Source organism: Myxocyprinus asiaticus, chromosome 38 (assembly GCF_019703515.2).
Source record: "Myxocyprinus asiaticus isolate MX2 ecotype Aquarium Trade chromosome 38, UBuf_Myxa_2, whole genome shotgun sequence".
Classification (NCBI taxonomy): Eukaryota; Metazoa; Chordata; class Actinopteri; order Cypriniformes; family Catostomidae; genus Myxocyprinus; species Myxocyprinus asiaticus.
In genome coordinates, this window is record NC_059381.1 from 11,163,805 (window position 1) to 11,180,352 (window position 16,548).

The window sequence follows — 16,548 nt, forward strand, 5'->3', positions numbered from 1 at the left end:
ATGACATGTAATTACTGTGCCATTACCAGTACTTACAGTCTCTATAGCAAATTTCGTTGAAAAATTATTTTTTTAAATGTCAGTGTTCAAAAAAATTACCAAGACAAAGAGCCCAATTTCACACTGCAAAATTCATTCCAAGGATGGAGAAATAAACAACTGTGTCTAAAGTCTGGGTTTTCATTGGGACGCTGGAGGTATCGTTAGATTATTAGATTCTATTTAATTATTGAAGCAGTCAAAATAGGACAAGTTGCTCAGATATGTTTGGCGAAGTGTAACAGATTCATTGAAATCCCAAAGAATCAAATCCCATTTTTTCCAAGACGTATGCTAAAAGCACAAGAAAGTCCTTTACCTGACAGTTAATATCTATAAGGCCTGTGGACAGCAGATGTTGTACGATGCCAAAATACCCAGCCTTAGCAGCAAGATGAAGACATGATGAGCCTTCAACATCCTTGAAAGTAAAGGAAACGGGATGTGAACTGTGTGCTTCTGGAGTGCATACAGGAAACAGATGTTGCATATCATGTATGTAAAAAAAAAAAAAAGTGTTCCTCAAAACTATTTGATTATAGAATGTTTGAACGAATAAGATTGGCTTATCAACCCTCACACAGTGTTGCTGCTAACCTTGTGAGACACAATGGCTCCAGCCCGCAGCAGGTAGCGCACCGTGTCCAGGTGGTTGTTCTCACAGGCCTCCATCAGGGGCGTCCGCTGGTCCTCGTCACACATGTCAAGGTTTGCGCCAGCCTATGGAATAAAATTACTAATTTTAAGACAGGCACCACAGAGAACTTAAATTTATACCTTTAAAAGAAGAATTCACCAGCATTAGCACTTACCTGTACCAACATGTGGCAGACCTCCTGATGACCAGCCTCGGCTGCTACATGAAGCGGTGTGCGTTTGTTCTGACTCTCCATCTTAAAGTTGGGGTCAATCCCATCCACTGAAGAAAGAGAAAAAGTTTCCAAAATAAAGCAGGCAACCATGACACGAACAACACACTAAGTGATTAGGAGTTTCTTACCCAACATCAGTAAGACCTTCTGCAGCTCCCCTTGTTTGGCAGAAATGTACAGCTGTTTTGGGTGAAACCGAAGCTTCTTGGGTCTTTGAGAAAAACAATTGGAAATGAATCAGAAGGAGCTTTACAGGTTAAAATGTTTGCATTATTGGAACCCATGATAGTGTGGAGGATATGGTGCAATCAAACGGTCATATTAGCTTTTTTCTTACTTCTCTGCATCTAGAGCCAGCAGGACACTTTCAAGAGTTTCTTTAGGTGGTCCTGGAGGTGCAGTAGCAGTTTCTACTCCCATGGTGCCTGTTTTGGAGCCCACAGGGGACAGAGATGTGTCTTGTGTCTCTGGAGATTTGGGCAAGGTGCTGTCCGCTTTGCCCGCCCCAAGAACAGAGAGTCGAGTGGAGCTGTAAATACCATCACATTTTAAAAACTAAACATTTATTCCAAAGAGGAAGTATATCTAAAGACCAGAACGTTGATCCATGTCCTACTCAGGTAAACCATTTTAAACAATTGGCACATACCCTCCAGTGGTGGTGTCCGCCTTGCCCTCGGAGGTGCTGGGGGTGCAGGGGCCTTGACTGAGAGGTACAGTTGAGGTCGTATCAGCCTTGGCAATGGTGACCTCCTTGGCCTTGCTGACCTCCTCTCCACAGTGTGGACAAAAGCTCTGACCGTTCAGAACTGAGGCACAAGCCCGATGAAAACGGTGGGAGATATTCACCTCTGGCTGACACTCCATGAAGGTACCCTACATGATAGCCACAGGAAATACCAATAAGGTTTTGGTGGCTTGCTCCCTGGAGCTTTAAATTCCAGATATCATTAATTTCTTGGCCGTTGACTTGATCATGCTCTCATTGGATCTAATTCAAAGACCTAAAACCTGCTCTTTGGTAAAGCCAAAGACTCACGGCTCTGCAAAAGAAGCCACAGCCTGGGCAGCACTGATGTTTGACCATGCCCGTGCGATGGTCCTCACACAGAACCAGCAGTTGGACAATGTTTGAAGGCCTCATCATCTCGTGCTTCACAACTGCGCTCTGACATCGGCTCAGCTACCCCCAGAACAACAAGGAACCAATCAGAATAGAGATCAGAACCATGGCTTTCAAGAAAGAACTAAAAACTTACATTGTAACATGAAGCATGATGTTACAAAGCTCGAAGACGCCACATGCCAAGTATGGAGCAATAAGATGAACACTTGGACCTTCTGTACGGACACCTAACCTTGTTTTATGTCCAAATCTTGTACCCAAACCATATCCAGACAAAGTCAGCATTGCTGGAAAATCCCACTGTCATATTGTTCTGCACATTTACAAGGACAACCATCTCACCTGGCCATCAACGCTCTCAGTTGCCATACACTTCCTGTCCGCCAGGGTGAGGATCTCTCTGCTCTTGGGTGTCTCCATTCGGCAGCTGCAAAGGGGTAGTTCTTGAACCATGTCCGCATCTGTGCTCTCCACTGGCCCTGAAACAGCTAAGCAACTCCACCCTTAAGAGTCTAATAATTATGAGCCGGCACAAGATAGACATATGCATTTAAACCCAATGGGCTACTGAAAGACCATTAGTTTGTATACATATTTGGTAGGTGGCCAATTACTTCATAACCAGGTCCATATCATTGAAAAACAGTTTGAGAAATAGTGAGAATCTACAATAGATGAATGACCACAAGGGGGCACCACACTGGTTAAAAGTTTTGATCAGTAATGACTCTTTGTAGACAACATGGCAGCAAGTACAACATGTAGGCCTGCAATAATCATCCTCTGAACTTTAAACAGATACCGCTTTCTCAAGAGGCTGAGCTTGAAACCAATCAGATGGACTGGTCTGAGATACACAAATGTAAACTTTAAGCAGTGTGAGAGGAAGCAAACATTTTCAAATGATAGAAACTGTCTAAAAGACATTAAATATTTGTAACTATATTAACTAAACATTACAGTACATTTAACCAGAAGCAGATACCCTATGCACGTCTTTATATAGGCAAAACACTTACCAATCTCTTCAGCTACAAGATCTTTCATTGCTTTTCCCAAGTTAAATAACACAAATATGTTTGTTAGGTCACCTGTGCTCTGAGATGTCAGTAAGGCTTCCTGTGCTGCCAGGTTGAGGGGGGGGACCTCTTTATACTCTTTCCTGTGCTCAGCAGGGGCCGATGGTGAGCTCTGGCTCTCTGATTGAGACTGGGACTCCATTCCTGGAAATTTGGAGGGCCAGACATGCAAACATTTGTAAGTGAGAGTCTGCCTAATGAGGTGTTTATCTTTACAGCAGATATTCCAGGTATTAAAGAAAAGATGCATTCTCAAACTCTTTGGATCAAAGGAAATAGACCTTTTAGGATAGAGAACAGCAATAGGAACAGCAATCTCACCAGGAGAAGCTTTCTGGGATATTTACCAAGTATATACTGTACTCTGGAGTGCTCAGGTTACCCACTGTCTAATTTATAAAACTTTTTGAAAACTGGTATTGCTGTACCAGAGAGTGCCTCTGTCTTTGTTTTCAATTTCCTCTTGCGTTTTCTAGATGGTCGGAGCCAAGCGTTGTCTCCCTTGACTTTCTTCTTCCATTTCTTCTTCAAGCTAGACTCTGAACTCTGAGGAGGATAAAACTAACTTAAGAACCATCCTCAGGCCTTCAAAACTACATAATTAAACAGTATTGACAAATCAGGCTTGATGAACTAATTAGTTACCTGTGAATGATTCTTGGTTACATTTTGTCTTCTAATATTCAATGATATAATGATATTAGAGAATGTTTGGGAACTCACCAAGTCTGATTCATTCCCTTCCTCTTCACCCTCACCATCTGGTGACTCCTCGGACTCCTGTTCTTCTTCAAGAGGCTTGTGATTTAAAAATTAAATGAATAAAAACCTTGTCTTTGGGGAATGTGATGGCTGGCCAATCTACTCAATTGCAATGTAGATTTTTTTTTTTAAAAGTACACTCCAGGAATTACATTTACAACATGAAGGACAAGAATGGATGTTCTTCACAGACTCATAAATAAATGTCCCCAAAGCTCCCCTTAGGAACTCTCACCTGAGAGAATGAAGCTATCCTGGTTTCCTCCTGAGAAGATTTGGCTCCATCCTCTGTGGGCAGTTCCTCATCGTCCTCTGTGTATTCTCCTTCTTCTGACTCCTCTCCATCAGACTCGTTTTCCATTCTCTCTCCATTCATGTGCACTGCTTCCTTTGTTTGCTGTGAAGCAACGGAATTAAAATATTGCTGTCAGAGGGCAACAAGTCTTGAACTTGGCTTCAAGAGTTACAAATCAGAGATACAGGAATGGTTTAAATGTCCACAGTAATCAATGCAGTTTAAGCAGTAAGAAAAGATTACTGAAGGTCAAGTTTTTTTGTTTTTTTTTACTCTTTAGGTCATGGGTGACTATTAAAAGGCATGTTCTTAATATGGGCTTTGAGCTCTGACCTGAGGGTTGGGTGGAGACTGGGAGACTTGCTGAAACATCTCCAGAACTGTGCGTTGTTTCAGTACTTTGTTTTTCTTCTTGGGCACAAGGCTGTATGTCCCCATCTTCCTCTTTTTCTTTCGTGACACGAATGATACTGAAAAAGAGAGAGGTCTGCTTTCACCTGCCAATTCATAGAGAGAGCAACATTCTGGCATATAAAGCCTGCTGTAAGCACTTCTTTTTCTCTGTAAAAGCAAAGTAACAATCTCCATGTAAAGTTGTAACGTGCCAGTTGGATTTTCTGCATTTCAATCTGAATGAGAGCAAACTTCGATGTTTGCTATAAAGTGAGTTAAAATTGCATTCCTAAAAAGGCCTGTCAATGTTTGTCAGCTTCTTATATATAATGCAGTTCAAAAATTTCTGACCGAAAAAATTCCCATAGCAATCATGAGTCTTTGAACATGTGTTGTGTGAAGAGATTTTAATGCCTGGGAATCCATTCTATAAAACTGAAAGATCTTCAACAAAAGCAAAAAATTAGACCTGTATGCTCTTGCACATAATTTTATCATCTTTTCCCATTTGTCTGCCATTTTTTAAAGGCCAAAATAGTAAGCTGTGTACATTTTAGAAAATATATCATGCAGCTATCAGTTGTGTACTGGAAATATGCATAATACATGTAGGCTATACTACATACTTAACTGTAATATAGAAATGTAGTACAGATGCTGTGTGTATATGTATTTATATACAGAATGTAAATAGAATGCCAGATCAAAGCTAAATTTAGGTCAACCTTGTTGGGTGCATAAGAAGGGGAATAGTGTCTGTAACCTGTTTGTGGCTTGGCTGGTGTGGTGGTCAGTACATTTGAGGCATCGGTTTGGCTTTGATATAGGTGATTCTGGATTGGAGATGGCTGAGGTGGCCCTGCCTCTGGTGTGGCCACACTGTCATCTTTCACCACAACTGGCTCCTTATTTTCCCTATTTAAAAGCTGAAGGAGACACCAAAAAAAACATGATTTATAACCCTGATTTATGAGAAGGCCCAAAATAAGACCAGAAATAAAACAACAATACGCTTTTCGTGCATTTTGGACTCATGCAACAGTATCGTAGGATCTCCAATGCTGAATACACAGGCATCACGATTAGCTTACCTGGCAGCTGATGTAATTCAGACTTTTAAGGACACCGTACACATTATTTTTGAGAACTGTTCAAAATGGTAGTCAGTCTACTCATTACCTTTAGGATTGGGCTTGAGGCCGGCCTTGACATAGTCTTACGTGCACGGTGTATTGTTACAGGTGGGGGCGTATTTGATGCAATGCCATTTTTAGTCTCTGTTTCCACTTGTTTCTCATTCGGGCTTGGTCCTGGCCTTGCGTCTGCATTAGAGAAGCCTTTGTCTGGCGATTGCAACGAAGAAGCTGAAGAAGTTGAGTTTTTAGTCCCAGGCCCCAATGTGGAACCCCCAGTAGGGGACCAGTTTGTCCTGTGTGGGGCAGATAGTATGTCTTCCTGCTGTTTGCTTAGAATATATCCATTACTGCCCATTGTGGAGCCATGTGGTGGCTCAGTCTCTAACAGTCCATTCTCCATGGTTAAAGACTGTGCTGGTGACCCTTGTGCTGAGAGGTTCTGTTCAGTTCTATTTGTGTCTGTGTTTTTATGGGTCCCATTCAGCTCTGTGGTCTCTCTGAGAGGATCTGCTCGCCCATCTGAGTGATCTTCATCTCCTCCTAACCAAAAATAACAGATAAAAGGGATTGATTTCATAATCATAACACTGAACTAGGGCTGGGCCGTATGATAGTAAGTAGAACAGTGCAAAGGTACGGTGTCAACCAGTAGAGATTCTGCTATACTGTTTAACAGTATATTCATGGCTCAATTTTAAAAATCAGACAGTAGAAAATTATATTTCCCTACATAGGCAAAACAGTAACTACGGCAAGAACAAAACTGAGAAAAACAGTTTGATTTTCCAGCCAAATGTGGATTATCAAATTTTCACACTGAGCAAGTGACCAGATTTTTCATTCGATGTAGGCCTGGTTTCAACTGATGTGCATTTCCTCGGATGTGCGTGTATTGGCTATTTCACAATGGCCTCAAATATGGCTCATCCAGTTATTTTTATAATTGTTTTACTGTTTTGAGTCTTGTTATTCTCACTTGGATGTATTAAAATAACATGCCATATGCATATATTTAGTATTTACCCTCATCTTGATCACTTCGAGACTCTTTTATGCCCTCTGACTTCATGGATTCCCTCTTGCCCGAACTCCCATTGGCCAAACTGGAGGGCTGAAAACATGAACACAACAATTAAGTTATTAGGTTTCCATTCCTCAGCATGTTATGCAAACTATGAGTTTTAGGGAATAAATAGATCTAATTCTGGACAAAGACAATGGAGAGTGCCTGAACACAATTACTAAAACTTCACATAGTCCAAGCCAGTCTGATGGCAAGAACAACCTGTCTACAACAATGAAAGATTGTAGGTAATGTGAATGAAAGAAAGACAAATACCCTTTTGAAACAAAATAAATGACCCACGGTTTCTCAAAAGAACTGACAATCATTACGGCCATTGGCATCTTGACAATTCATGTAAATAAACATCATGATTTGTCTGACAGGGACAAGAAAACATGGAGAAACAAAACATGGAGTCATCCCTTGGAAATGAGAGAAACTTAACCACAGCCTCAAAGGTTCAGTTGTTCCTGAAAATATACCAGCCGTCTCTTGCGCTGTACCATCCTGAAATTAACTGAGACTTAAACACTGATAATGTAATAAATACCAAAAGAGAATGAACAGGAAGGACAAATACAGTAAATGCCTAAACTCAGTAGCTTTCTCTCCCTAATTGTCACTTTTATGTTGAGATTCACTCTCTTCTTCTTTGTCTGTCTTTTGCTTGAGTCTGCTACTTTCGTTCTTGGCTACTGGTCCATTAGAAGTAGAAGACAGTCCCAGCTGTTCTCTCCCCTAGGCTAATTCAGAGCCTGATAAAGCCCATGTGGAGCTTCTCTCCTGCTAAGGTAAGTGAAGCACAACAAACCAATAGAAAGAAATCCTTGTTTCAGTGAGGAGATTCTTTTACAAAAAGAAACAAGAGAGACTTTAACAAAAGACATATCTGTCAATGCTTGAAGAATCACACAAAACAGGCCTCAAAGGACAATGTGTAGTGTCATGTAAATGCCTTAAATGGTTTTCCCTCAGCGGGGTATTGTCATAAACCGAACGACACAGATAGATCGTTGCCCACTACCCCAATTTTGCTCTGTATGTAAACGCCTTTACAGGGAATTTAACTGGCTTATCCAATGTGTGCAAGTGTTGTTGACGTCAAAAGCAAAGAATAACCCAATAATTTCAAATCTTATGTAAACACAGTCTTCTTGCGTTGTCGAATTTTTTGAATACGCTGATTTTCCGTAGTTATCAGCATATTGGTGTGCTTGTAAACCCCTAATTCCCATTACATTTCCCAGTTGATTGCGATTACAAGATTGAGATGATAAAAAAAAAAAAAACTGCAGCCACAAAAAGCAATATTTAGAGATTCAATATATTAGAGCACAGCATAACTTAAAAACTTCATAATAAGAAAATAAGATATTTCCCTTACTTCTCCAGGCCTGCAGGAAAGCCCCATTTTGAAATTCTCTGACTTTACCAGGTTTTCCATGACCGTCGGAACCCTGCACAGCTAAACAAACCTTAAAAACCTACAATATCATGCTGAAATAATCAGATGCACCTCGTCTTTGATTCACAAAGCACACAAAACTCTAGGAGTCTTCGATGCTCAGATCTCACTTTTCCAAGTGGAATGTGAAGGGAATGAGATCGACAGTGAACAGTGCAGTCAGACAAGAGAACATCAAGCTCACTTTGGCCTGGAAAGTAGCCTCAGATCATGCATAATCCTTTGCGTTAATACTCAACTTACTACCACATCTATCAAACCCAGGTAGCCAAGAGAAACCTGCATGCAAGCTGCAACCAAGCCAACCATTGCAACATCAAGAATTCCTGCTTGCCCTAAACCCTTGTCAATGCAATGCATGTTAAAAATAAACACTGGATAGAAAGCAAACAGTAAGGCAAGAAGTGATGAGATAAACTTGTTGATTTTTTCCACTAGGAAGCAAAGACAAATGTCTTCAAGCCATGCAGTTGAAGTGGTATATCAAGTCATAGCAAAAGACTCTCTCACTCACATGCCAGCCTAAAGCTACTGGAGTGATTCTCTGCAGCCAGGCTCTAAAGAGGTAGGTCAGAAGGTGTAGTAATTACAAGCAAATCCAAGCTTTCTTCCTCTCCAGTTTGTCCCCTCCCCCACCCAGCCTCGATCCCCAGACCTCATCTGATTGGCAGATGCACAAGCTGCCTTCCGCTGCATGCTCAGAAAATGTCTGCCACTCGTTGGAGCTGCTCTTGCAACAAAGGAGGTCGTCTGTCTTTCTGTTTCTCCCATTTGCCACCAGGGGAGCCACTTCATAATAAGAGTCCCCCCTTTCCCTGACCAAATCTGACAAGATCTGACCACCGAAACTACAAAGACCTTATCACGGCTTATCAAATTAGCCTTTGTTGTTTAACTCTGAGGTCTACCATGACCTTTACTGAGGAGGTTCTGTCTACCAGAGATAGAGCTGAATTCACTTATTGCAAGGTAGACCTTGGTGATTACCAAACATATTTGAAGTTGTGTGCATCTGATTTTTAATGATTTTTTATCTAAAAAGATCAAAAGCAAACCCTTGTTTGTCAACCAGTTTGTGCTTGTCTGGAACTCTTTGGAAATTAGATAACTGTTTTCTTGATGTAAGAGAAAAAATTTTCAGAAATGGAGAGAGGAACTGATGCAAAAGATATTCTGACATTTCAAAACAGGTTTGAATGGTTTGAAAAATTTTATGCTACACATTTCTTTTTAGGAAGGCAGGGAGTCAAATATGAAAAGATAGTAATGTCAGTTTTACTCTCTTTTTTTAAATCATTTTATCTAAACAGATCATAGGCAAACCCTTGTTTGTCCTTGCCTAAAATTCTTCAGAAATTAGTTTAAAATAATTGTTTTCCTGATTTTAGAGAAATTTTCTTGAGAATCAGAGAGAGGAACTGGTAAGACTCAAATGATATTCTGTCATTTGTGCTAATGTGTCAAAAATGGTGTGGTTCCACAAAACAAGTCAAAATGTCATGCTAAACACTTCTGATTAGGAAGACAGGACGGTCAAATGTAAAAAGTGTATAAAAAAATGTTCAAAATCACACAGTGGTGGTTGGTTACTTTAATGGTCCATTAATCATGGACAGACATAATGTTGTATTGAGTTCAAAGTAGAATGTACTTTCTGTTGGTAGAGAGTAAAGAAGAAATTCAGTATAGGCCTAGTTTGAAGGCAAAGGACATGAAGAAATCTTCTCTACTACCTTTAGACTTTCAGATTCAGGGAATTAAAAGGAGCAGAGTATTATGCCACTTCCAAAACCAAACATACTTTAGGAAACCAGTCCAGAGTTTGGTGTAGTAGTCAAATACATAGATATGAGAATATAAATGAAAATGAATTAATGCAAGTCTACAACTCAAATTCTAAGCATCTAGCACCATCTTCGTGTTACACAATGTAAAGACAGATGTTTGCACTTTCTTGACCCAACAGCCACAGCTTGCACAACATGATTTATTGGCATATCAGTATGAGTGTCTGCAATGCTTTTAAATCTGCTGCACACAGACCATAAGTCCTTGGAATAGGAATAAGAAATCTTCATATAAAACAATCGCCACTGATCGTTTCTCAACCAAAACACTTTAAGCACACCAGCTGAAATGAATCTCGGATATTACAAAAAGATATCAGCTCTCATGTTCCTCTCATTGAGAGAAAAGTATATGAATGCGGATGGCCTGGCCCTTCCCCTACAGGTCAAACAGGAAGCATGCTCAGTGCAGGGAAGAGGAGGGCCTCCTGCTCCTTTCCACCAAGTTGTAACCAGACTGTTTACTGATACAATGAGCCAAACAGGGGAATCTTTTCGACTAGGTAAGGGGTACTGTGTTGTGATTTGGGAGACTGGTGATAGAGACCAACATCTATTTAAACCAATCTACTCTTACACGTGTTTAACAAACGTTTTGTAAAGACGTGTTCAAAACACAGTTAATTACACTCTCTTTTGATTATAGTAATGATAGCATTACAGCACTGTATATCAGTTTGGTTGCTATGAGACTTATATGACAATCAATGTACCCCTCAAAACCACAACGTAATCTCAAAAATAAAACATGTTTGACATGTTTGTGTGTAGTTGTCAGGTAATTGTCACTGAATTTCGAATTAAGTGAAAATTCACATCATGCATGATCACCATCGATCATTGTTTTCATGACTGATCACTGCTGCCACATCCGAGTACCCGAGTACTCGTGCCCATCCCTAGCACAAATCCAGATTTGTCAGACCAAGCGATGTTTTTCCAGTCTTCTGCTGTCCAGTTTTGGTGGGCCTGTGCCCACTGCAGCCTCAGTTTCCTGTTCTAAGCTGATAGTAGTGGTACCCGGAGGGGTCTTCTGCTGCTGTAGCCCATCCGCCTCAAAGTTCGACGTGTTGTGTGTTCAGAAATGCTTTTCTGCATAGAACTGTTGTAACGTGTGGTTATTTGGGATACATTCACCTTCCTGTCAGCTTGGACCAATCTGGCCATTCTCCTCTGACCTCTGTCATTAACAAGCCGTTTTCGCCCACAGAACTGCCGCTCATTGGATGTTTTTGGTTTTTCGCACCATTCTCTTTACACTCTAGAGCAGGGGTCAGCAGCCTTTTTAACATGGAGTGCCATTTTCTTTTTCCTGGTCAATGGCTGTTTGTTTATTTTCCCCATTCTGATTGTTGATGTGAACATTAACTGAAGCTCCTGACCCATATCTGCATGATTTTATACCTTACACTGCTGCCACACGATTGGCTGATTAGATAATCGCATGAATAAGCAGATGTACAGGTGTACCTAATAAAGTGGCCAGTGAGTGTATATGAGATTAGATGGGCCTTCATAGGTATAATAAGCATGAATTCTTGGTCAGTGTCTGGAGCACACCAGTTTAGCTATACAATTTTGCTTTTGCTTTTGTACTTTTTAATAAATAAATACCTGCCACGATATAGAAGCCTAAAGCAGCTTTCCATTTTATCAAAAGCTGAGTGGGATATGGTTTTTCACTTTTGACCTATCACAAATGAGCTATTACTTTTTAAACTCTACAGCTATAAACAAGTATTTCCATTCTCTGGTATCTGCTAAGAATTAACCAGCAACCCAGCAGCATTTATAAGACACCAATAATTTTAACTGCAGATTCAGAGGTACACTGGCAGCCAAATATTTGGAATAATGTAAAAAACAAAATTGCTTTTATGGAAAGAAATTGGTACTTTTATTCACCAAAGTGGCATTCAACTGATCACAATGTATAGTCAGGACATTAATAACGTGAAAAAGTCACTATTACAATTTGAAAAAAAAAACAAAACAAAAAAAAACAAAAAAAAATTCAGAACTTCTTAAACTACTTCAAGAGTTCAAAAATCCTCCACGTACAGCAGTGACAGCTTTGCAGATCCTTGGCATTCTAGCTATCAGTATGTCCAGATACTCAGGTGACATTTCACCCCACTGTAGCACTTGCCATAGATGTGGCTGTCTTGTCGGGTACTTCTCACGCACCTACAGTCTAGCTGATCCGACAAAAGCTCAATGGGTTTAAGATCCATAACACTCTTTTCCAATTATCTGTTGTCCAATGTCTGTGTTTCTTTGCCCACTCTAACCTTTTCTTTTTGTTTTTCTGTTTCAAAAGTGGCTTTTTCTTTGCAATTCTTCCCATAAGGCCTGGAGCCCTGAGTCTTCTCTTTACCGTTGTTCATGAAACTGGTGTTGAGTGGGTAGAATTCAATGAAGCTGTCAGCTGAAGACATGTGAGGCATCTATTTCTCAAACTAGAGACTCTGATGTACTTATCCTCTTGTTTAGTTGTACATCTGCCCTTCCACGTCTCTTTCTGTCCATGTTAGAGCCAGTTGTCCTTTGTCTTTGAAGACTGTAGTGTACACCTTTGTATGAAATCTTCAGTTTTTTTTGGGGGGGGGGGGGGTTAATTTCAAGCATTGTATAGCTTTCATTCCTCAAAACAATGATTGACTGACAAGTTTCAAGAGAAAGCTGTTTCTTTTTTGTCTTTTTTGACCTAATATTGACCTTAAGACATGCCAGTCTATTGCATACTGTGGCAACTCAAAAACAAACAAAAACAATGTTATGCATCATTTAACGAACCAAATATCTCTCAACTGTGTTTGATATAATGGCAAGTGATTTTCTAGTACCAAATTAGCAATTTAGCATGATTCCTCAAGGATAAGGTGTTGGAGTGATGGCTGCTGGAAATGGGGCCTGTCTAGATTTGATAAAAAAATTACTTTTTTCAAATAGTGATGGTGCTGTTTTTTACATCAGTAATGTCCTGACTATACTTTGTGATCAGTTGAATGCCACTTTGGTGAAGTACCAATTTCCTTCCGAAACAGCAAAATCTGTACATTATTCCAAACTTTTTACATTATATAATATAAATATATATAATTCTTTTATTTTTTTTGATACTGGATAATGTAGCAGCAAAATTAACAGTAATTCCAGTCCTCAAGTCTTCAGTAGAAAGGTTTTTTTTTTTTTTTAAATGTTTCGACTTTAAAGGATTCAGATCTCTTTTTTGTTAAATTTAGTTGTAAGACATCAGTCCACTTTTCATTCACACAGTTATTTTTTGGAACCCATTCAACTTAAATATTGTTATAAATTGTAAACAAATACTAATGATGACAATAATAAAAATAATAATAATAATAATACTAAATTGTTATTAATATTATTATTATAGGACTTTTAATTTTAATTACAACAGTAATATATTTAAATCGTGCACTATTTAAACCCTCACACTTATATTTTGACATTCTAAACTCTCTGGGAAGTCCTGTATGTGTCTGTTTGTAGGCAAGTTCACAGTAGTTTAATTCGCTTCTTATCCAAATTCTGGTAAAATGCACCTCCGGTGCCATTCTAAATGCATATTATAAGTGACCCGAACTATTGAGCATCTACATCTGAGATGTTGTTCGTGAGTAGCGCTCAAATATTGCGCACTGCGTGAAGGCTAAAAATAGCCGCGAGTGAATCACCCAGGGCTGCGTGTGCTTATGTGTGTCAACAGAGCAGCACCACTCACTAACGTGCTAGCACTAAGCATGCATACTATATTACTATAAAATATAAAATACTATTTACTTATTAAACACTGCCTATTGCGATTCACAGAGCTATTGCATGTCTTCAAGTGGCTTTGAATAAAATGCACGAGTCATATGAACAACATTCTTTGTGTTTTTATGGTTCTTTTATGTCATTTTTGGAGCTTGACAGTAATGAACATGACTAACACACAGTATCGGATTTGGATCGGGCTTGTCGGACCAATACAATAAATACCAATAAAAATGTCAGTATCGGAACCGATACCGATCCAGGTATCGGATCGGTGCATCCCTAGTTGTGTCATATGGATGGGCAGCAGGGATCAAAGTGCAGTCTAAGTCAATTTCCAAAACAACAAAACCCATAAAGTATTTGTGAACAGATTGGGTGTACCTAAGTTTCTTAATAACAGATGCATTTGTTTGTAGCTTCTACACACATTTTACGCTGAGCTCATAATGTAACGGTGATGTAATGAGGATGCATGAAATATGAGAGCGCTAGACATGATTCAAACCTTCATAGTTTAATATCTGATTACATGTGCAGCAAACCATCAAAGCTAAACTGTAGCTGTGACTCAGGCATAAATAGCAATCAATGAGGAAACCAAAAAATAAGCTTAAGCTCAGGGCAATGTGACCAATAACAGCCCTGCCCCCAATTCAACTAAATAAATTGGCAAAATAAACAAAGAATGGCATAAGCACAATACATGAAAAACACAGCAAATCAAAATTCAAATATGATCCAAAGCAATATCACATGAAAGCAGCCAAAATATGTGTAACACCAAACATTATTCTTAGTCCACATTTGGAAGAAATTAAAATGCCTGGGAAAACCATATAAAGTATGTAAAGCAATACTAAGTAAGAAAAAAAACACAGGCCACATTCTTTTAGTGGTCTATGCAGGACTTGCAGCAGTAAAGATAAACCACCAAACTGTGTAATCAGTTTTGTTACAGAACCTGTTTCTTGCTGAAGCCTCTCTTTAACTGGATAGTTTCAAATAGCCTTGAATAAGAAGGCCATTTAGCCTCCTTTATTGGTAGCCTAGGATATCACAACAGGCCCCGGCCTGCAATCTTGTATTGTTCTGAACAATATTGCTATGTTCAGAATTGGAAACTAGCATACAACAATTTCTGCAGCATATGGCTGTACCAATACAAACATATATCGATATTAGAGCCCGACCGATATGGGATTTTTGAGACCGATACCGATTTTAGAGAGGGAAAATTCACCGCCGATATAGTGAATTTTTGAGCTGGAATGAAAACAGAACTTTTCTATATTGATTGTTAAATAAAACAAATAGCTAAATAAACATTGGTACTGTTTAGTATCAGTCAAATGCTGACCATTAAAATAAAGAATAAATAAAAATAAAATAAATGGCTAAATAAACATCAGTATTACTGTTTAATATCAGTCAAATGCTGACTATTTTAATACTTCCAGTCAATTATTGGCAGGTTGTAACACAAGCATTTACACCTGCCGAGACAAGAGACAAACAGCAGCAGCGGTGTTACACAGTATTCTGCTATACAAGTTCAGGGGAATCTTTCAACGGTGGAAAACCAGACTTTTAAATATTACATTTTATAAATACAATGCCTGGAATTGTTCGGTTGAAGGGGGTACCAAACTGTGAATCTTTAACAAAACAGTTTGGTGAATACATGTTTGTACATTAGCTTCCACTCAGCTGACAACAATGAAAGTAGCTACGTGATTAGTTAGTTAGCTATAAGCTCGTTTTCACGGAGAGTAAAAGACGGACGCTGTTATTTACTTTCCAGCATTGCGTCTCACCAACTAGGTAATAACACAGCGTGAAATCAACACTCAACAGACACAATCCACCACCGCACTGTTGTCTGCTGAGCTGCAAAAAGATGCTCTGATGTTTACTTTTCAATCTGCTACATTACTGACTGCACTGACAAACTATAGCTGGCTAACACAGCAAACAATAGCAAAGATAAACATGAGTGACATGGTTGTCAGGGACAGAGTTAACGTTATACTGAAAAGGGAAAATGATGGGGTCATTTATTAACTTTCCAGTATGTATTTCACAAACTAGTTTGCAACTTACCGTGAAAACACACAGCTCAACTCCGCCCTGTCTGCAGAGCCACCGTCAGCTCAGAGTCAGCTCTGGAAACAATGGAGTAGGAGTGCGCTCTGCTGGACAAACTATGTAATGACACCAATTATAAAGCATTGTTTTCTGCATTATATGTTATGAAAAAAAGTGTTCATATCGGCGCATATCGGTAAACATATACGCCGATACGATATATCGGTGAAAGGCTAATAATTTCGGCCGATCTATCTATTGTGATATTGTCTCAATATTTTAGATCACTGTATCCATATTTTATTGATCTACTACAGTTTAATAAAGAAGCAGCAGATTAACTTTTTCTCTCAAGGACAAGCTGTCTCACGCAGTTTGTCACAATTCAATGATGATTTTGTGATGCATCGCGATATATTGAGCCGTGACATATTGTGATAAGTATCGTATCGTGATGTGGTTAGCAAAACAGCTACATATATTACAATATGTATAATATGCATAGTATGCAAACCTTTTGTTTGCATAGAACACCCAGATGACTAGGCTTGGGATTGATGCCTTTTTCATGCCTTTTTTCATCATTATTCATAAAAT

At 39.2% G+C, this 16,548-nt stretch overlaps 1 protein-coding gene across 6 annotated transcripts in view; it reads right to left on the reverse strand.

Annotated features, from left to right (window-relative positions):
* ehmt1b (euchromatic histone-lysine N-methyltransferase 1b) overlaps window positions 1–16,548 on the reverse strand; it is a 53,516-nt gene that overhangs the window by 16,674 nt on the left and 20,294 nt on the right. Inside the window, exons 1-17 of one of the 6 annotated variants that reach the window (XM_051677038.1) lie at window positions 15,967–16,060; window positions 6,726–6,813; window positions 5,746–6,242; window positions 5,330–5,492; window positions 4,507–4,643; window positions 4,114–4,275; window positions 3,840–3,914; window positions 3,545–3,662; window positions 3,129–3,260; window positions 2,380–2,525; window positions 1,951–2,094; window positions 1,561–1,787; window positions 1,249–1,440; window positions 1,040–1,122; window positions 852–958; window positions 637–759; window positions 359–460 (exon numbers count right to left, since the gene is read on the reverse strand). In XM_051677038.1, coding sequence (XP_051532998.1) covers window positions 359–460; window positions 637–759; window positions 852–958; window positions 1,040–1,122; window positions 1,249–1,440; window positions 1,561–1,787; window positions 1,951–2,094; window positions 2,380–2,525; window positions 3,129–3,260; window positions 3,545–3,662; window positions 3,840–3,914; window positions 4,114–4,275; window positions 4,507–4,643; window positions 5,330–5,492; window positions 5,746–6,242; window positions 6,726–6,771 — 2,454 coding nt within the window. In that variant the 5' untranslated portion in view covers window positions 6,772–6,813; window positions 15,967–16,060. Of the gene's footprint in view, window positions 1–358; window positions 461–636; window positions 760–851; window positions 959–1,039; window positions 1,123–1,248; window positions 1,441–1,560; window positions 1,788–1,950; window positions 2,095–2,379; window positions 2,526–3,128; window positions 3,261–3,544; window positions 3,663–3,839; window positions 3,915–4,113; window positions 4,276–4,506; window positions 4,644–5,329; window positions 5,493–5,745; window positions 6,243–6,725; window positions 6,814–8,152; window positions 8,252–8,747; window positions 8,864–15,966; window positions 16,061–16,548 lie in introns of those variants that run through there. The other 5 variants (XM_051677037.1, XM_051677035.1, XM_051677034.1 and 2 more) reach the window with 5 other exon arrangements.